At 41.8% G+C, this 22066-nt stretch overlaps 1 protein-coding gene across 1 annotated transcript; it reads left to right on the top strand.

The window, feature by feature from the left end:
• Positions 1 to 14351: 14351 nt before the first annotated feature.
• On the top strand, positions 14352 to 15126 carry LOC108657735 (uncharacterized). Its single transcript, XM_018110391.3, has one exon. The coding sequence runs from the start codon at positions 14494 to 14496 to the stop codon at positions 15046 to 15048; it is 555 nt and encodes a 184-aa protein (XP_017965880.2). The 5' UTR covers positions 14352 to 14493; the 3' UTR covers positions 15049 to 15126.
• The last annotated feature ends 6940 nt before the right edge of the window (positions 15127 to 22066 follow it).

Raw genomic sequence — 22066 nt, 5'->3', positions numbered from 1 at the left:
CGCGATAATAAATCGACACAAAATAGAGTAACTAACTATGGATAGTTTGACAAATATTTAATACGCTGGCAGGCAAACTAATTGATTAAGTCTATAAAAAATCTAGATGGACTTGGACTGGCTAAAAAATATTAAGGCTTAATACGTGATTCAGTTAGCTATTCAGTCTAAAATATATAAATATTATAATTTTGCTAAAAATTATATCTAAAATTATAATAATAATATCTCTCTCTAATACGTAAGAAAGCATATGACTTGCAGACTCGACTTTAATTAACATAACTAAGCTTGCTCTTCAGTTGATTCCATCGGTATTCATAGCTTTAATTATCTTAAGTCTCCGCAAATGCTTTTGGCAACAGGCTATCGAAATTGAATAATGTGAACATGCTCGCAGCTCCCCCACTTGCAGGCCCCCAAGCTCCCAGTGGAGCTCTGCAGCAGGCATCGATTATGGCATTGGGTAACCAGGCAATGTTTTTGACCATTGTGTATATCCTTCTACATTTTTTGTTGCTTTGGTTTTGTTTTTTTCTAGCTCGCCCCTTGGCGCTGTTTCCAGAATCATGCAGCCATTGTCAGAGGCTGTTGCTCCTCTCACTTTGGCATATTAGTTTCAATTCATTTTAGTGTCCGCTTGTCCGATTTGTGGCTTTGTTTGCGCGTTGTAGTTTTCTTTTTTTTTTTTCTCTTTTTTTCTTGGCTTCGAAGTGTTGCGCTCAATTGACAGTCCAACTGACAGAGCCGCCTGCAGGCCGCCAGTGCAGGACTTTTATGGTCGTCTGGCCGCCTGAGTGGGGCACAGTCTTATAAATTATAACTGCCTGCAACTTGGAACGCAGACTGACTGCAACTGCAGCGGCTGCCAACTGTGGCAGTGTGTGAGCTACTCGAGTGTGTGTGAGTGTGTGTGTGTGTGTCTGTGGCGCACTTGCCGTTGCCATTTGAAAATGAAAAGTGAGCTGCACTTGGACTGCGGCTGCATATATACATAAATGGCTTTCCTATATGGCCAGCTTATTACCTAATTTCATTTGGCCCCGACAATGCTTGAATCTCTGGCATTTTAAGTGCCTGCGCTTTTGACATTTCAAAGAGCGTTAGGGTTAGAGGATGTTGTTGTTGTTGCTGTTGTTGTTAAACGAGAAAGTTGCTCATCGATTGAGATGTTGTAAGCAGCTATAGCACAAGTGCAGCACTTGTACATTTGAGGCAATCAAATTTTAAATGAAGATGTATAATGAAATGACATTCTTGAAGTAATTAATGTAGGAAAACAAGTCAATTTATGAAAAAATAATAATAATGTTTATAGTTAGTATATATTCAATTTTTAGCGTTTTTTAGAGATGTTTAAAACCGTTAAAAAATGTGAAAAATCATTGATTTCTCTATCTCTTTCTCTATCAGATCTAAACATTATTTAAGAAGTAAACATTGAACGGAGACTTTATATCAAATCAAATTTGCAGTTTCAGCTGATCCAATTGAAACTTTTATTAATCCATATATAATGGGCTTAGAGCAAAGGTTATGGGGTGTTGTTGCCTTACCGTTTGATCGTGGAGAAAGTTATCTGAAAAAGAAATGAACTGAATAGAAAAGAAAAAAGTGCTTGAAGTTGTGATCCATTAATCACACAATCAGCAAAGGGTCTGGCCGCAGAAAGTGTTTTATTTGTTTATTTAGATTTTTTTTGTTTTTTTTTTTTTCGGCGCATTTGCACGAGACGGTCGAAAATGCAATGCAATAAATTTAGTTTAATTTCTCATAAATTTGAGCTTTGCATATTTTGTTGGCCAGACAAAAGACAATAGGTTTCCTGCCTGCATTGGCTTTGGCTTTGGCTTTGGCTTTGGCTTTGGCAATGCGCGACTTAGGCGACTGGGCCAACACCCGCGCACATTTCCATGCAAATGAGCTGGAGCCTGGATGGAGCCCTGTCTGGTCCATGGTGGGTGCCGCTAAGCACCATGTGACGCCAGCTACGGCTGGCCGCTCTTTGCACATGCCGCTAACTACAAATACATGTGCATAGAGGGAAAGATATACATGCGTATGTATGTATGGGTGTATGACACTTTTTGACTGGTCAACTGGCCGCAGACTCGCGACAAGATGTCCATCAACGCCTGCGTGTCTAACGAAGGCCCAAGATCTCGGCCGACATCACTTCAAAGCCTTTGGCGCCACCAGGACACACGGATGCAGCAGGCGACGAGACGAGGCAACTTTATGGCTGACACCAATCAACTTTAGCGTCGCGCCAACTGACGTCTAATGCCTTTGTTTATGCGACGGCCCATGTCAGGCCGGAGTCCACTCAGATTGCCCTTTTGCCAGCTGCGCACCCACGTGGCCGGCGTGGCGTGGCTTGGTCAGCGCTCTGCATTTCATTTATTTTAATGATTTGCTGTCTGCCTAAATGCATCAAGTGCTGACGTCATCCGATACGCCCGACTCTGGCCACCAGTCCCCCAGACGCCCACTACAATTTGCTCTAATGCGGCTCATCAACTGCCATTGACAATCAAAAAATGCCACCTTTAAGTGGCCCTCATCGTTGGCAGCCCTATTCAGCTTTTGCCTTCGCCTTTGCCTTTTTCTCTCTCAAATCTTTGACAAATCTGCACAGTGCAGTTTTATTAGTTGCCAGTTGCCATTTTTGGCGGTTGTCCTGACACGTGTCTCTAAGACGCAGCGGAAATGAGCGGCATTTGTTGAAGTCCGCCTGGCAAGGGGGTCGCCTCACGAAATTGGCAAATATTTGCTGAAAGCTATACACACAGCGAAATTACTAAGGTTTCTTGAGAAGTTGAATACATCTTGTATGGACTTGTATATGTTGTATATACGTATGCAATAAAATTAAAAATTTTTATATACACATTTTTATATATATTAACGAATTTGATTAGATTAAGTGGGAGGATATTGATAATCTTTTGTGTTATTTTAATATATATATATATTTTTTTTAAATAATAAAAACTACATAATGTATACATATTCAAATAAAAATAATATGGTAATTAGAGCCTATAGTTTTTAAGAGTTAATAATCAAATAGTAATAATAATAATCATGATATAAAGTCATGAAAGTCTAAGCGTCTTAGGGAAAGTTTCTTAAACTGAATTTAACAAATATATGACTTCGCCCTACTATTTGTACTTGTATACTCTTCGTAGCCAAACACATATTCTCACCATCTTTATCCCAAGAAAAAGCAACTTTCAGTGTATGCCGTGACATCGCTGCATCCCCGAGGGAGGCATCAAAAAGCAAAACCGAAATCTCGAACTCAACTTGAGCAATCGCATCAGCAAAATCCGAATCTGATAAACATACAAAAACCTCAAACGAGTTGGAAGGGAGGAGGCGAGCGAGCATTGTCTGCAGGGACGAAACAAATATTAATTTATATTATTTGCAATGCTGCAGCATGCCGCAAAGTGTGATTGTGACAGGTAGAGGAAGACTGCCAAAATCCTGGCGTGGCACGTGACCGACCCACAGCAAATATGCATAAAAATTGAAGATGCCAGCCGCCAGGCGAATTGATAGTGCAGCACCAGGCGGTGGTTGGGGAAGGGTGAGCTGTTTGGGTGGTTGTGGCATGGAAAAGCATATGCTCAGCTTCACAGCGAACAGTTCCCACACACACACACACACACTTGCACACACACTGAGCACTGAGCACTTACCAGTTGGGCAACCAGTAGGCCGCAGGCTATTGACGATCGACCTAAAAATTCTATTGTAAAACTCAAGTGGTCCAAGGCACGCCACTCAGATAATAATAATAAGTGCCAGGACGTGGACCAGAGCCCAGGATAATGCGTGTATTGAGAAATTAAAGATACTCACGCAGACACAGGCGGCTGGCAGCCCGCCCAACCCCTCTGTGGCTGAGTCGACGGCCACCCCTCTGTGCAGACATTACCAGCCAAATTGATGGCCAGCAGACGCTCGCTGTCTGCCACAGACTACAAATGTATCTTTTTCTCGGCCTAGTCAAACCGCCGACAGGCACTTCAGGTCTTCGGATTCACAAAAGTTTCCCACGACCCAAAACAGTGTTGCTTATGTCCCGCACTGTAACAACATAACGCCAAGGCGGTGAGGCGGCGAGGCAGCCGGAGGGTGGCAGGAAGCATATTGCGCTCCGTTTTAATTGCCGCCCCTGTTGCAGCAGCGGCTTAGCAGCCGGATCATCCCTTGTTGCCCTATGCGCTCAGCTTCTGGTTTAGCTGGTGCCACTGCCTCTACCTCTTCCTCCACCTCTGCCTCTACCTCTGCTGTCAGCTTCATTATTTGCTATTTTAGCAATTTGATGGTAAACTTTGACCACGGCTGAATGAGCCGGCGACTGCCGTTGATAGGTTCAGTATTTGCCAGCTACTCACAGGGCGCTGCCGGTGTTTTCCCTCCACTCTGCCCGCCCTTAGTGTGCAAACAATAACCCGCACCAGTTGTTACAGTCGCATTGCCACTTTGAACGCTTTTTGTGCGTGGGAAGGGTATCCTTTAATTTGGCATGCCCGGGCCATTGTTAATTTGCTATGGACCAGCTCTATCTATCATAAATGATCACCTTGACCCCCGCCCACACCGCCAGGCGAGAGTCTGGCTCTGCCAGCTGACGCGCGTGTTAGGTGATTATTCTAAAATGTTTCTTAGAGCATGCTTGAGTTATTTAATGTCTACATTGTAATCTATTAAGTATTTGAACCCAATGGTTCTTATGGCAACAACTGGTATTCCAAGGAGTTCTTCACGGAATGCAATTTATTTGTAGTGGAAAATTGGTAAAATGGGAAAGTTTAATATGTATGTATATATGTGTGCAGAGGGGATTATTTAAATCAACTTTTAATTAACATAATTCTGAAGTGATTTGTCTATCTGCTTTTATGTAATAATAAATTCCCAAAACGGCTTCAATTTTTTGTTTAATTTATAGATATAATTATTATACAATATCTAAATATTATTTACATTAAAAATCTAAAATTTATAGTTAATTCTGATGCAGTTTTAGCAAATCATTGTGCATACACAGCATACATAGCATACACAGCATACACAGCATACACAGCATGCACAGCACTTAGCGCATCCCAAAGTCTATTGACTAATTAGTACGATTCTTCAAATTAAATATAACAGAAAAGATTCCTCGACTGCTGTCGAACTCTTTGCAGAACAGTCAACATACACACACACATACTTACACACTCACACTTACATCTAAATACTAAGAAAAGAAGCTCATCGTCACAGTTTGCCAATTGCTAGAAAATAAAACGTTGGCATTGTTATGGCATTGAGTTTATAGTGTGTGCTTTGTTGTTATGAGCACCTATCGCCTTCATTCCCCAACCTCCCCGCGCACCCACCCGCAGCGTAAGTAACAAGCGTTGTAAAGCAAACATTTGTTAACAAAACATTGATCATTGTTCAACATGTAAATTCACTAATTTGGCAACGAAAAACCGCCAGCTATAAATGGTAACAGCCGCGAGACTGGGGACTGGGGACTGGAGACTCCTACCCTCACGACGGAGCCATAACAATTTTTTTCTTCGTTGTTTTTTTTTTCTTTTTGCATACAGCAACGAAATGAATACGTGTTGTTATTGTTGTTGCCTGCACATTTTCCTTAACAAATAAAATAAAAATTTGCATAAAAATCAAGTAAATAAAATACGCATTGCTCTGGCCACAGTCTCGCGTCTAGAATCAGAACAGAGCTCAGCAAAATCAGCGAGAGCTGCGAACTTATTAAAGTTGTTGGCGGCTGCTGGAGGCTGCTGTAGGCAGCACTTGACAAGGATCAAGGTTGTTGCATCGGTACTTGCAACCAGCAGCGAGCAGCGAGCAACGAGCACAGAGTAACTTGCCTGGGTAGGGCAAGTTCTTGGCCGTTGCGTAAAACTATGCTTCACATACCCTGCATGCCTTGAAAGTGCGTGCAAAGGGGGATAGCCCGATCGAATTCATTGAGTACATTTTTAAAATATATTTAAAGAAATGGCAAACGAATAATGTACATATTAAGTGTTTAGTTTTTCATGTACTAACCTATGCCCTGTATCGATTATTTAGCTTAAGGATTGGAAATCGGATATACATAGCTTTTAAGTACTTTAAAATATTCTAAAAATATTTTTTTGTTTTTAATTATACAGTAAAAAATAGTATCCATTGGCCTTTTTTTCAACTTTTAATTACCTTAAAGTATTCTAAAAATATTTTGTTTATTTTTTTAATAAAACAGTTCGTTTTTTACAAGTTAAGATACTAGGCGAGAAATTTTCCTTTAAATTTCGTCGATACTTCTTTTAACTTGAGTTCCTTTAGGTGCCCAATTTGAATTTTAATATGGTATTTGAAATATACTTACAAACATATTCTCTGCCTATATAGAGTATCTTCTAGTTCAGTTTAGCCTTGTTCTGGCATTCGTACTTGTTTTGATTTTAGTGTGGGGTGTACGTAGAGCACGTCATTCTCCTTACGGCTGTGCTCCAGCAATGGAAATTGCTTTATGGCTTGTATATGCAGATTGCCCGTCCGGCAGTCCTGAGCATTTGCAACTGAGCACTGAGAACTGAGAAGCGAGAACTGCGAACTGCTAGCAGCTAGCTGGCTGGCTGGCTGGCTGCTTGGCTGGCTGACTTGGTTGTTTGCCTGTTTGCCTGCAACCTGTCGCAGTTGCAAATGCTCTTTGTGAAATTTATGCGCAAGCGCGCTGATTCTTATTTTTTCGCCTTTAACAAGGCAAACGACAACAGCAGCAGCAACAACAACGACAACAACAACAACAACTTCTTATACAACCCCCGCCTCGCTGCCCGTTTTTGGGTTTTCTGCTGAAAATTCAATTTGCTACAAAATGTGCGCCGCTTTTGCATATCTGGCAGCAAAAATTCGTGATTTACAATTTTCGTTTCGTTTCGTTTCGTTTGGTTTCGTTTTTGCCTGCGCCTCATCCTTGCCAGGCTCCAGCTCCATCTCCAGCTCGAGCTCATTTGGCATACTCGTAGCTGAAACGTTTTGTGCTCTTCTCGTCTCTGATTTAATTTTGTTGTTGCTGGCCGACCGGCCGGCCCTGGGTCTTCGGTTAGACTTGGTTCACCTGTTTATGCCAGATTCCAGGCATGCGATTAAAATCACCTGCGCAGGCATGCGCCCACGCAGCCTCACAGTTGCCCCAACTTCTCGCTCGGCTGAGTTCAGTTTGCCCCTCAGTTTGGCTTCTTCTTCAGCTCACGGTCGTCGTCTCTGCAGCCTGCAGCTTCTCGTTTCGTTTCGCCTTGCTTTGATTTGGGGCTCGTTTCTTCTTATTATTTCTGTTTCTTGCTGCTGCTGCCTTTTAAAGGCTGCGCCCGCGTCCTCGTTCATTTATTATGTACGATTTTTTTTTTTTTTTGTTTGTGGGTTCTGGTTCTTTTTTAGTTTTTTATTTATTTATTTTTATTTTTTTCCGTTTTTTTTTTTTTTGGTTACCTCTTGCTGTTTATTCAAACTAATTTAATTTGTGCTCGGCTTTCGTGGTGCGCCCGCAGGTAGGTTGGCTTCACGGACAGCACTGGACCCACTGGAGGAACCACTGGAACCGCTGGCAGCAGGTTGTTGCTGTATTATTTTGGCGTTTCACGCACTTGGCGCATGTTGCAGTCACGCCTTTTGTTGCTCGCTGTCCACTCGGACGGCATTCCTTTTTTTTTTTTGTATTTTTGGAGTCACAGCTAAAGCCAAAGCCAAAGCCACACGCAAAAAGTTGTTAAAATGCAAATTAAATTAGAGACAAACTGGGCAGGCAGACAACACACTCACTCGCACACACACACACACACCTACTCACTCAGGGGTGTGACAGTGTGTGTGTGTGTGTGTGGTTGCTTGTTGTTCGTGGGGTGGGGTTCGCCTTTCTGCTGTTGTCCATTGGATTAGCTGTCTGCAAATGACATGAACCATGCGGACAATGATTGCCGATATGCAAATACCCAACCAGGTGCAATATGTTGCGCAGAGAGCCCCGCCAGACCCAAAAGCTGACAGCAATAAGCATTCCTAGAAAGCTTATATAATACCAAAATCTGGCGCTAGAAACTCATTTTGCAAAGTTTGCTTGAAGAACTCCTTTTCTCAATCAAGTTATCAGTCTTCATTCCACAGGATTTTAATGCTGATCTGTACATCTACACATTTATCTTTCGTACTCCATGAATTTTTCTTTATCTCTGTCCACTTGAGCTTTATTTTCTCTTTTACTCTTTTTCACCCTCACTCACTCTATCCCTCTAGCAATTGGTTCCTTTCTGTCTCACAATGTACTGCTCTCTAAATCCCTCTATCTCTCTTTTTCACTGATGGAGATTGCATCGCTCTCCCTCTCTCTTCGCCTCATTCCTCTCAATCAGTCACTATCTTTAAGTCTCTCTCCAACTGCCTCACACTTTTCTCTGTTCTCAAATTTTAATATATAAAAATAATAATTTTCAAAAATCGTAATGAATATATTCTTTTCCCTGCAATTCCTTAGCGCTTTCATATCGATACTCTGTTAGCCATTATCTCACCAAACGGCAGATTATGCAACAGCAACTGTTAAGCCCGCCTTTTGGCATTGCCACAATGAATCGGAGGCGAATCGTTAAGTCAGCCAGCAAACGCGTTATAAAACAAAGCAAAAATCGTCTTGCACAATGCAATGCGACAACGAAACAAAAAAGAAGCTACCCAAAAATGGCCATAAAGCAAATGCGGCAAATCGAAGAAAGAAGGGGAAAACAAACAACAAACCTTTGGCTTAACTTTGTTTTGTTTCTCACTTAGAGGAGCGGCAGAAGCAATCAGTGCACCCACTGCCAATGCCTGTCCCACTCTTCCCCTGCTGAATATCCCTTCTGCCCATCTTCCACAGCGGCATCTGTGGTGGCTGCCACAACTTTAACACTTGTTTGCCCAGCTAATCGCGGCTGCATCGTCGCCTCGGATTTCAGAGCCAATATGTAAGGCATTTAAAAGCGCACAAAAAGGCCAGACAGAGTTTAAGTAGAATTAAGCATCCAAATTCATGAGTCAAGTTACCGCACGAAGGCTTCTTTATACATGTATATAAATAAATATATATATATATATATATATACCTATATATTGTTTTTTTGTGCTGAATGCCTTTGGTTTTTGATTTGTGTGGCTTAATAAAATACCGAGAAGTCGCCATCGTCGGCGACGCCGTTTGGGCCCCATTGGGAAACAATGAAATCTTCCGGCGCGCTGTCAATGATTCTACCCCAAAAAGCGCTGTAGCTCTGTATCTGTAGCTGTATCTGTATGTGTGTTTTGGTGATTTATATGCCTCGTTTTTGGCCAATTTTCGTTTTTAGTTCAGTGCTGCGGTTAAATAATGCGCTTCCAAGAATATAAACACGCAGCAACAAAAAAAAAAACACACACACACAAAAACTCCAAAGCCAAAGAAACAATAAAAACTGTTGCACATTCCCATTGCGGGCTAGGAGGGCCTTGAATATGCATATAATGGTCATATCTATTCCATAATTCGTTATTTGTCATTGTTTGCCTCTTTATTTTGATTTTGATACGTCTGTTTCTCTTTATATATATACTTTTTAGTTTTTTTTTTCTTTTCGCTGACGGCTCAAATCAACATGTTGATTTCTAAGCAATTAATTTGATTAACTGGCGAGCTGTGGCTGCGGTTTGGTGCGCCTTTGATCTGGCCACAGTAGAGTTCGATGTCAGTACAAACATATATCATGAGCATTAAGCATTGGGCATTAACCATTGAGCATTAAGCATTATTAATTAAAAGTTCTTTACAGCTAATTGCAGAGTATGATATAAGCCAAGGCAGCTGTCGACGATGAGCTATTGATCGTTCAACGGAAATGCCTGACTCAGTGGCTCCTTTGAGCTGAACAGATTCACAAGATTGTGAATTTTATAAGCTTCTTATTATTTATGATATAATTCATGCCAAGACAGACAAACACAAAGGATAATCACTTTTGGGAAAACTTAAATAATTACAGGGTATCAAAAAAATCTAATAATTGCCCAGAATCATATGCTATAGGTCACGCATGCATAAGTTCCAATTCGTTCTATTTGCAAAGGGGTCAAAATAAAAAATAATAATTTGAAACTTTCGAAAAAACAGCAGCATGCGGCAAGTTCGTTGCCTAAGTCTTTTGATTGCAATGGGATAGAAAACTTAGTTCGTGGATTGCAAGTCATTTTTTTGACAACAAACACATTGCAACGATGTTATCAACAACAACAACAACGACAACAACAGCCACTCAGTATGACCACCTGCCAGGCACACCTATGTATATATTTTTTTGGGCGTATATGCGCCTGATTAGCTGTTACCAATATTTTTGTTAACGGTTTTCGCTGCACTAAAAATTAGTCGCAATTCACGAATATTTGCTCGAGTTTTATTTTTCGGTTTTTTGGTCTTTGGTTTTGTTTCTGTGTTTGTGGCACAGCACATTTGTTGCATTTGCCACACATTTGAATGTTTTTCGGAATTGAAAACTCTTTCGACTGAGAGCTGCAACTGTCGAGGCACAAGCGCAACGGCCAACGTTAATTAATTACGATTTATTGACCAAATTTGTTGATTAGACAATTGACGTTTGCCGTTGTTACGGCTGTTTCAATTGCCGTTGCGCCTGATTTTGATGTTGCCACACAATTTGGCCACTTGCCACACAATTGTCGTCCATTAATTGCGCGCTTTGATTTCGTTGATTCGATATACCGCCCTGCAGGTGGCATTCGTTATTTCGGCTCGATGTCAATACGTTCGCTGGCCAAATTTCATGGATGTCAAACAGCTTTATTTAGCTTTAAAGTTAAAGTAAAATATATATAGCAAAAAATACGATTAGAAAGCCTACAGTTTTAGTTTTTAAATAAAAAATGTATAAATGATACAGTAAAAACTCTCTATATACTCCACTCCAAACGAATGACTTAGGCAACGAACTTGATTATGCTACGCTTGTAGAAAATTGAATGTATAGAAAATGTGACTGACTGACAAGTGGCTAACAAAAAAATTTCCATAGATTACTGCTGTATTTGTGATGGTTGTGGTGGCTGTGGTGGCGGTGTTGGCGGTGGTGCTGGAGCTGTAGCTGATGCTGGTGCTGGTGCTGCTTGGTGGTGTGAAATTCCTAACTGGCACTCTCTTGTGGAACGAACGCCGCATCAATCAGCGGCGGCAGCTTAAATGCTGCATCATGACAAAACCATTACACTTGACCAGAGAGCGCGCTCCGGGTACGTTGATGGCGTCGGCAGATGCTCAGATGACTAGGCGACTCGGTTCAGCTCTCGACGTGATTGATTGATTGGCAGCGTGAGCAGCGGGCACTGGGCAAATGGGCAACACGGCAACGGCGGGCAGCGGCGGGCAGGGCGATTGCACTGATGTTTTGTCTAAAAGCCGTTTAGAATAACACCAATCGACCAAGAATAACACCAACAACAACAACAACTGCAGCAGCAACAGCATCAGCAGCTACATCCACATACTGCAACATAACGAGCCCAGCAGCGAGAAATTATGCATTGTGTTGGAAAAATGCTTAATCTGTGCAATGCCAATGCCAATGCTACATATCAAGGCACCCTCACCTGGCCATACACTCAGTCCGGCAGTCAGTCAGTCAGCCAGTCAGTCAGTCCGACAGTCAGCCGTTGGATGGCTCCAACTGCCAGCGGCCGTCAGTTGATTGCGCTTCATTATTAATGCCAAACTGTGCGCCGGCATTCGTTGAATTTGGCTTTTGCAATTTGCTCTCAATGCCGCCGCCGTCGCAGTCGCTCCAGACCCGCCTTGGCCTTCGGTTCGCTGCGGGGGCAGCGGAGACAGGCATTAAAAATGAGCTCGGCGTAACAGGTGGATGCCTCAGCCGCAGCCGCAGCCGCAGTCGCAGTCGCTGTTGTTGTTGCAGGCGCAGCCACGCCGATGATGGCGACGGCAACGTGATTTTCGCCAAATCGTTTAGATTATTTTGAGATTGCTTGCGCCAGTCGCTGCCAAAACAGTTGTCCGTCCAAGCCGTCCACACAGTCTGGCACTCCTTTCCACTCCCTTCCTCACTCACTCTCTCGGTTGGCCAGCTCCGCACCTTGCATTTGAACTTGAAACATTTCATTTTGCTGGCTAGCTGGCTGGCGGCATCCGAGAGAGCTCGTAGTCGGACCGATCGATTAGTGGCATTCTATTGCGTTCAATTTTCATGTGCAACATTGAAGCGATCGCCGTTGGCACAATAAACACGCGATTTATTTCATGCCGAGCATTCAAGTGCCGCAGTCGGTCAGCTAAAGGAGGAGCAGCACCACCACCATCACCACCATCACCACCAACACTAACAACAACAGCACCACCAGGCAGCCTTGCCTTAGCCTGGCTTGGCTTGGCTTGGCTCAGCTCGGCCCGGCTCGTCTTGTGGTATGTGATAATGGGATGATGGTATGATGATGCATGCGCGGCATACACAACATCCCAACAGAACAGCAACAAGTTGCGAAGACTGAAAAAGCAACTAATGCGAATTCCATATACTCTATTATATATTGGGGGAAAAAACGCACATTTTGTAGATCTGAAATCTGGATAGCATACATTAAATTCTATTATACAAAACCACAAATTAAAATACAATATTACATATATATAGTCAAATGCTATTTTTTTTTTTTTAATTACAGTTTAAAGTTTATTAAATATTAGATTTATTAGTAAAATAAAATGCAAATCACATTTAAATACATTTTTTTAGAAATACTTTCAGTTCGTCGCTCAAGAGTTTTTCTTTAAAGCATTTGCAGACTAAGTAAAATATATGATTTTATTATGAATATATATATGATTATAACTATTTTTTTGCTTACTTATAGATTTAGTAAGAGATAGTTTGCTAAACTAAAATATATCTAAAACATAAAAAGATTTTTGTATTGTTTTTAAACTAAATCCGTTTCAACTAAAGACCTTGTGCTACATTGGAACTTATAGAAACCCATAGAACTCTATGCTTATCGATATGCCTGGCAACTATCAAAGAGTATGAACAACAACAATAATAACAGCAACCTACTCTCTTACATATAGATATATATATTTGTATTTTATTCGCCTTTTTTTTCGTTTGTTGCTTTTTTCCTCACTAGCGGCCAAGGTTAGTCGCTTGCCTTAGTCGTTGTCGAAGCTTACTCTGCCGCATTTTAGTCGGTAATTGCTTGTGATGTATGATTTTGAGTTCTAGTTTTGTGGCCTGGTCCAGCCTGGGAATATCTCACAGACCGCCGCACGGACGGAGCTTTGTAGTCGTTTTGCTAGCTGATTGCTGACGATGCCTATATATGCGGGTGATGTATGTTATATAGCTACAGGTATAGGTAGAGGCCATAGATATTGATTTGACAGGGGGTATCGCATTGATGAGTGCGCTTTCGACCACTGTCACACTTTCTAAGCACTTTCACCCAATTAGGGCGATCACTCATATCGCATATAAATATACATATATTTCTCTATATATACTGTATGAGTGGAGACTATCAAGGAGCTGCTGATCTTATGCAAAAACGAAAGAGCAATGGAAAACAAAAAACCCGAGTCTCTGCTCTCGATGACAATCTTTTGTTTTCACTTCTGCAGAAACAAAAGCCATAAAGAATAAATTGTGAGTCGCAAGTCGAATAGTCGGCTCCAATTCGACTTGTGCCTGCGACTGCGACTGCGACTGCAACTCGGTTAGGTAGCCGCATTTAAAACAGTTGGCGGCAATCGTTGAACTTTTGGCTTCGACAAGTGCACAGCGGGGCGTCTTGGCCAGGAAACAAAAAGGAGGCGGCGCTGCTGGCAATTTTGTTTTCATTTCAGCTAAATGGAGTGGATGAGGCGGCTGCTGCTGCTCCTGCTGCTGATGCTGATGCTTATGCTGCTGCCTCTCAGCTGCTCTGGTGTGCTGCGATTATATCGAAAGACAAACGTTGGCCCATTGTTTGGCCAAGGCCCAATTGGGCCAAGTATTTAAGCTTCTATCGCATGATTGATTGACTGCATATACAACAGAACAAATACATTCATTTTACATACAATATTGAAAACAATTTCTCTCGATCTCCTCGAGTGACGTCTGTTGTTGCTGTTGTTGTTATTTGATTTGCTGTTGCTGTTGTTGTTGTTGTTGTTGTTCTTATGTGCTATGCTTTTCATGCCATTTCGATACGGGCCTCATTTTTCTCGCCACAATTAAAGAAGAAAGTTGGCGGCGCAATTAGAAAACTCGCATCGATCAAACGGCCACAGACACAAACGTCATGGCTGCGTAGTGTTTACTATCAAATACTGTGTATAATTTTCAAGTCTTGTTCTCTTCTCGTCATCTCGTCAAAATTATTTTAACTTTATTACCAAGAACTATGTCCAAACGATCCCCCCGATCTGAATTACCTCGCGATGCGCATGTGATGCAGGCGCTGCGCCGCGAGCTCCATCGCAATTCGCGCCAGATAACGCAGACATTTTGGCAGGAATTCGAGCAGATACGCAATCGGCAGCGCAATCAGCTGATACAGGAGCGCAACGATCGCGAACGGCTTTCCCTGATGATGCGCGACGCGAATCTGGAGACACAGCAGCAGGCAGAGGCACTCAGTCGCAGCATCAGCTCCCATGGCGTTAATCCGATCGCGCCGTCGCCACGCATGCACCGGGATACACCTGCCATAATGCCCACGCCTGAGGAGATAACGAAGGAGCTTAAGAACTCGCCGGTGTTTAGGCGGCCAAAGGGCGTGGCCAATGCGACCAACGATTCGCCGATACGCCAGCTACCTTCAACCTCATCGAATTTGCCGCGAGCCCCACCCTCATCTAGGATGACCGTTATCCCGGACACACCCAACATGCGTACGCCAGCCAGATCGAGCCCGACCATTTCCAAGCTGCAGCTGGCCTCGAAACCCAAGAAGTGAACGCTCATTGAAACCTAGTTTTATTTTCAATTGAATCGCTATCAATAATTATTAAAGAAGAGCTCATTATCAATTGCATATTGATTCCTATATATTGATTATATAGTGTTAATTGTTGATACACAAGCCAATCAAATTTTATGTAAAAACATGTCAAGAAATATTAATTATAAACGAGCCATGCGACATTGAATGTTAAGTTGTTTGAAATAGCAATAAATATATTTATATTTCAGGCACAGTTATTGTATAAAGTACTTTTTTACTGCAGAATAATGCATAGATATGTATTTGAGCTTACTAAGCGAAGCTTAGATTCAGTTTAATATGAAGTACTTTTTCAGGGAGCTAAACATTTGACACTTGAAAGAGCTCAAGCTCAAGAATTCTCTTTTTTCACCTTAGTCATTAATCAATTTTTAATTCATATCTGTAAACTATTCATCTCATATATGTATGTTTTTACACCAAATCATGTCTAATCACAACTTTAAGATTTCATCACTGCTAAACTCAAGTCGAACTGACCCCAAAAACCGAATGCTAGCGCATTAGCAAGCAAATTGAAAAAAAAAAAAAAAATAAATAAAGAAACAACAAAAATAATAATAACAGCTTGCAAATTAATTAACGGTACACGGCCCTCATATATAAATAAAGACAAAGCAAGTGTAAGAGAGAGACAGATAGACAGCGAGCGGGAGCGGGAGAGACGGTGCCACACGCACCTGAGTAATCAACTTGATGTGGGCATGGCCAAGCGAATGTTACATTACGTTAAATGATTCTGATGCTCGATTCCGCTGGTACAGCACAAATACGATAAATCACGCTGAATAACAACAACAACAACGGCAACAGCAACAACAAAAACAAACGAAATCAACAAAATGTAACGTTATTCATCACAGGTGGTAAATTTAACTGACAACAAACGCGCGCCGATCCCCCAGCGCAGATTCGCGTACTTTGTCTCCGATACCGATACCGATACCTAATACACACACACAGAAATCGAACAACGGCAATTTCTGGGTCAAAATAATTAATAAAACCGAACGACTTTTCTGCGCATGACTTGGCCAAAATCAAGCCTTCTTTGCCTTCTGCCTGCCGCTGGCCGCCTGCTGCCTTGGTGGCCACGGAGTCAGACACCAATTTTGACAAGCTCAGCGCGAGGAAGCGTCGTGGCAGGAGGCGCAGGCCTTCCAGCTTTCAGCTCACAACTGGACAGTCGCAGTTTTGTCGTCGCTTTGGCGCATGCGCAAACAAAGCAGCACAAAGCCAAAAAAAAGTGGAAATAATCAATCAAAATGTCTTAAGCAAATCACTCGCATTTCAACTACCCCAAAAAAAAAAGAGTAAGAAAAATTACAGAGCAGAGCACTAACTGATTAACTGAAATGGTCGACAAGTGCGTTCATACGCTGTGAAGTTTATGAAGTGAGTTACTAAAGTATAGATAATAATAACAACAATAATTTCCTGTAATCCAACCCAAAATTCTCAACCGAAAGGTAAGTATAAGAGAGAAACTAAAACGAGGTACGCTAACTTTGGCTTTTAAATACGTAATCAAGAAAGAGAGCAGTATAAATACTTAAGATAACGACAGTGAGTGCTCGATATACATAAGGAAAAGGCAAAGGGGAGAGTAAGAGAGAAAGGGAGAGAGTGAGAGAGAAAGAGATAGTGAGACAGAGAGAGAGTGAGAGCATACTATATCTTGATTACTTAGAGCTAACGCAAGGTGAATGAAAGAAGAGAATAGAGAGAATAAGATAGAGCAACATAACTATTGCATATTTCACTTGTATGACTCCCTTCTCAGAGAGAAGCAGTGCTAGAAGGAGAGAGAGCAAGAGAAAGAGTTTCATATATTCTCATATATTTCATATTTCATATTTAATATTTCCTTCATAGTTATGCAAACTATGCTCACTTGTATGAATGAGTCAACATGCATTGCTGTTATAGTTCACTCTCAAGTCAGTCTTGAATCAAATTCATCAACGTTTCAAGCCTTATCGCAATAAGTTGCACTGCATAAACGCCGTTTGGTGCTAACCGACTGCCTGTGACTGACTGGCAAAGTTTGTTTGGCAACTTGTGATGGACGTCGGTTGGGCAACAGTCACGATTTGCATGTGCGACAACTGTTGCCAGCGCACAACAAACAGCAACAACAGCAACAAATCGCGAGCACATTGAACTGTCATTGACACGGCAGCAACGGGGCACACGGACAGAACCTGGCTCAGCACAGACCATCAGCAAAACGCGAGACACCTGTAACTGAAGTTGAAAGGCAAAAGGCAAACGATGAATGCTTGGGTGGTGCAGCCGTAGCCGCAGCCGCAGCCGCAGCAGCAGCAGCAACTGTTGCTGATGGGTGCAGCAAACAGTCGTCAGACGTTGTATAGTGTTTCGTAGTCCGGGTTCCCAGTTTTGCTGGCCAATTACTGCAAACAAATTCGAATGCGAATGCGCATTGAAAATTGTGGCAAGGTTGGTAATTTAAGACTCACGCCGCGAGACCGAAAAGCTCGAGCGCCGAACCAAAAACCGAGAATCGAGAACCGTATTTTTTTGTCGCCATTCGCTCGCAGTTGCTGTTGTTGTTGGTGATTGAATTGCTGATTTAACGGTTGCTGTTGTCAAATTAATGACATTCATTCAATTCATACCATTGGCAAACGTGGCCAAAACGGTAGTTTTTATTGCTTGGCAAATTGCAATCACCAAACGGAGCGCGCGTGTTATTAAAGTTGTTGCTGCTTGCTGTTGCTGTTGCTGTTGCTATTGCTGTTGTTGTCATTGTCATTGCGGCTGTTATTAATGTAGTTATTAAATATTTACAACTGCCGCCGCATAAAGCGTGCCAATTGTGGGTGCAGTGCGGCGGCGCTGCACCACCTGGTCCTGGGGGTTACCCAACCGATGTCAAAGTGCAAAAGTTTAGCGCAAAGTTCTTGTCATTATTTGCAATCGTTTCGTTTCATGCGGTTTCATGCCGTTTCATTCCGTTTCCGCTCCTTGCTGCCAACGCGCAAAGTGAAAGGCAACTCTAGTAGAAGTAGAATCGTAGCTAGACCTCGTTCTGTGCCGCTTTAATTAATGACTGTTTTATATAATTTAATTAGTTGTTAATGATTTGCTGATTGGCTGGCACGGTAGGACCATGAATCAAATGCTAAGTGAGTGTCGCCCGCTTCTCAAGTCATTTTTTTTTTTCGGCTCTTGGCTTTTGGCTCTTTGGCTTTTGGGTGGGCTTGGCAGATGTCAGGGTTGCCGCCTGTCTCAAGATAGCGCAACTTAAAAACATGGCGCTAACTAGTTAATTAGTTCGTGGCCAAGCGATACCAGCTAATGGCCAAAAATAAATCTCTATATAATAGTTAAGAGCATAACAAAAGCAACAAGCCCCATGGGTTATGTAGTCATTATTAGGATATGGCAACTTTTGAATTGAGCTGCTGTAGAATGGCTTTAGCAAGCGCTTGGCAAAACTCCCTTCAGCTAAGCCAACTCAAAAGAACAAATCATGATTCTGCTTAGACTATCTCAAAAGCCCTTTTAGCCTATCTTATCAGCAACTGAAAACATTGCTCAATTCTGCCGGCTTCAATCATGACTCAGACTTTCTGCTTTTGCACAATCAATGCGAAATTTGGTCACTCGCTTCTAGAAGACCTCAAAGCCCCAAAAAATTTCGATTTCAAGTTAAGGCCAAATCGAACATAACAGTCTAGACAAAATGCTTGTTGTTTCAGTACGAATCTTGAGTCGCCCAAACTGAACAGGCGACAACAACGCCAACAGTCACTTGCCACAGCCTTGCAATTTGGCTATGTTGTGGCATGAGTTGCATATTTAGCATGCGTAAACTGCTAAACTGCTCGATAAAAAATAATTTTAGAAATAGAAACCACCAGAAAAACCAACATCGTTTGCATGACCAAAATGCGAATCAGTCTCCGGCTTGGCGCCATAAATTACAATTACAGTTAAGAGACGCCTTTATCGACCCTCGATTTACTCGCCAATTAGTCAAAGCTTATGGGAGTGTAGGCGGACTTAGTTAAGTCCACAAATTTCTATGACAGATGTGCCGATGATAGCGTCCATGTGCCGCCACGATAAGGTGGATCCAAATTGTCGCCAGCCGGTGGCTTAACGCTTTCATGCGAACGACCTGCCAATGTTTGATTGATAATAGAGCACTAAGCCAACTAAGTCTAGCCAGAGCAATATGCAATATTCCAATTCTCAGCTGTTCCAAAATTTACATCAAAACTAACCAATATTGCTGTGAATGTGACTGTGTCTGTATCTGTATCTGTATCTGTATCTGTATCTGTATCTGTATCTGTATCTGTATCTGTATCTGTATCTGTATCTGTATCTGTATCTGTATCTGTATCTGTATCTGTATCTGTATCTGTATCTGTATCTGTATCTGTATCTGTATCTGTATCTGTATCTGTATCTGTATCTGTATCTGTATCTGTATCTGTATCTGTATCTGTATCTGTATCTGTATCTGTATCTGTATCTGTATCTGTATCTGTATCTGTATCTGTATCTGTATCTGTATCTGTATCTGTATCTGTATCTGTATCTGTATCTGTATCTGTATCTGTATCTGTATCTGTATCTGTATCTGTATCTGTATCTGTATCTGTATCTGTATCTGTATCTGTATCTGTATCTGTATCTGTATCTGTATCTGTATCTGTATCTGTATCTGTATCTGTATCTGTATCTGTATCTGTATCTGTATCTGTATCTGTATCTGTATCTGTATCTGTATCTGTATCTGTATCTGTATCTGTATCTGTATCTGTATCTGTATCTGTATCTTATCTGTATCTGTATCTGTATATCTGTATCTGTATCTGTATCTGTATCTGTATCTTATCGTATTGTATCTGTATCTGTATCTGTATCTGTATCTGTATCTGTATCTGTATCTGTATCTGTATCTGTATCTGTATCTGTATCTGTATCTGTATCTGTATCTGTATCTGTATCTGTATCTGTATCTGTATCTGTATCTGTATCTGTATCTGTATCTGTATCTGTATCTGTATCTGTATCTGTATCTGTATCTGTATCTGTATCTGTATCTGTATCTGTATCTGTATCTGTATCTGTATCTGTATCTGTATCTGTATCTGTATCTGTATCTGTATCTGTATCTGTATCTGTATCTGTATCTGTATCTGTATCTGTATTCTCATTATACACTAATACCAAAAACATGCACGAAGCACTCATTGCCACTGGCATATGCAAAATAAGCACCATGACAAGAAGAAGCATCAGAAGGAAGTTGACTTTAGCGTCCGGTTGATGTGACGTTGGCGGTAACTCAATATTTAAGCACTTATACGTTAATTTTGGCACAAATTGAATTAATAAACCATGTTGGACATTGTGTGCGGTCTCCTGTTACAGCATTCTCTGATGTCGCTCCACAGCACTCCGCCGAGAACGAGCTCCTGCTCCTCCTTTTCATAATTCATTAATTTATGCACGGAACGCGGCTCAATGAACCACAAGCGCAGCACTGACCAAGAGATTGGCAAAACGAACCACCGAGCCGCCTCGATCGCCCCGAAAACAGAATTTGAATTTACAAGCACGTAACGTTGACCCGTCCGCCCGTTCGCCCCTCCCCATTCACTGCCCACTGTCGCTGCCACAGCCGCTGCCGCCTCTTACGTGATTGGCTTACATTTGGCGCTGCTGTTGGGCTCCTTTTGGTGCTTCGACGATATTCGTCGCTCGGTTGTAAATTAGAACATGCTAAATGTAGTACCGAAATTGCGACCCAGCGGGACCCGTGACGAGTCTGAAATAATTGTTGTTGTTGCTGCGCATGTTGCTGTTCCGCGCTATAACCCACGGCAAGTGGGCAAGCACACACACTCACACAAACACACACAAAAAGAGAGTGTGTATGAGTGTGTAAGGTGTATGTCTTTGGTAGTTTAAGGTGCGTAAATATGATTTTCATTTACACCTTTGCTGGCCTCTTGGTACGCCAAATGCTGCAAGGGATGCGTTTGAAGTAGCCGATGCGATTTTCGAATTCCACAAGAGACGAATCCCGGCATCGACTAAGTAAGCTTCGAGAGTGAGAGTTTCGATATTAAAGCTTTTATGTTCCGCCAAGCTGGGTAAGCTAGAGAGGTAGAGCGCCAGAGAAAGAATGGGACTAAGAGGGAGCTTGGATTAAGCTTATATATACATACTGAAGGAATAATAATATATACATATGTATCTAAAGCTATGAAAAATCATCAGCAATCCTATTTGTTCAATTACCTATATTTTATTTACTAAATAGTATCGAAATTTTCATATAAAATTGGCGAAAATCAAAGCCGAAAACATAGGAAATGCGCATTATGTATACGCCATGTATGGTAATTTATAAGGAAATCGGTTTAAAAAAAAAAAAGATAAAAATAAGGCAAAAGAAACTCCAGTTTTGAATTTACAATCATACACACGCGTATTTAAAAATAACTCTGAGAAATTCACTAAAAACTTTGCAAACTTTCAACTTTTGTTGCTTTCAATGGTCCCCAATTGGAACTGTTTCCCCCGGCTGCAGTGGCCGGTGCATTTGCATCGGCTGTGGACCATTTTCACATCCTTTTGGGTGCTCGTAACAACAATGTACCGACTCGACTCGTGCCATGCCAGCGACTTACATAAGGGGGTCCCAAACTCAAAATAAGCATATGATTTATTGTCATTTTGAGTTCAAGAATTTGCAAAAAGGTAAAGGTAATAAATTGTATGATTATTGTGGATTTGTGTTGTTGTTTTTCCTTTGCTTGTCTTTGTTTTTGCTGTTGTTTTTGTTTTGTGGACGGCCGCCGCCCGATCACCCCCTTTCATTGGGCTGCCAAAGAAAGCAGGTACAACAAACGTTTTTAGCATTTTGGTAAATAAGCGATGGAAACGGCGCGGCGCGGCTGTGGGGTTGAGGGGCAAACAGTTA

Source organism: Drosophila navojoa, chromosome 3 (genome assembly GCF_054131105.1).
Source record: "Drosophila navojoa isolate 15081-1374.11 chromosome 3, UAZ_NAV_1.0, whole genome shotgun sequence".
In the NCBI taxonomy this organism is placed as follows: Eukaryota; Metazoa; Arthropoda; class Insecta; order Diptera; family Drosophilidae; genus Drosophila; species Drosophila navojoa.
The sequence above is the reverse complement of the archived record's forward strand: the minus strand, read 5'-3'. Positions and strand labels throughout refer to the sequence as shown.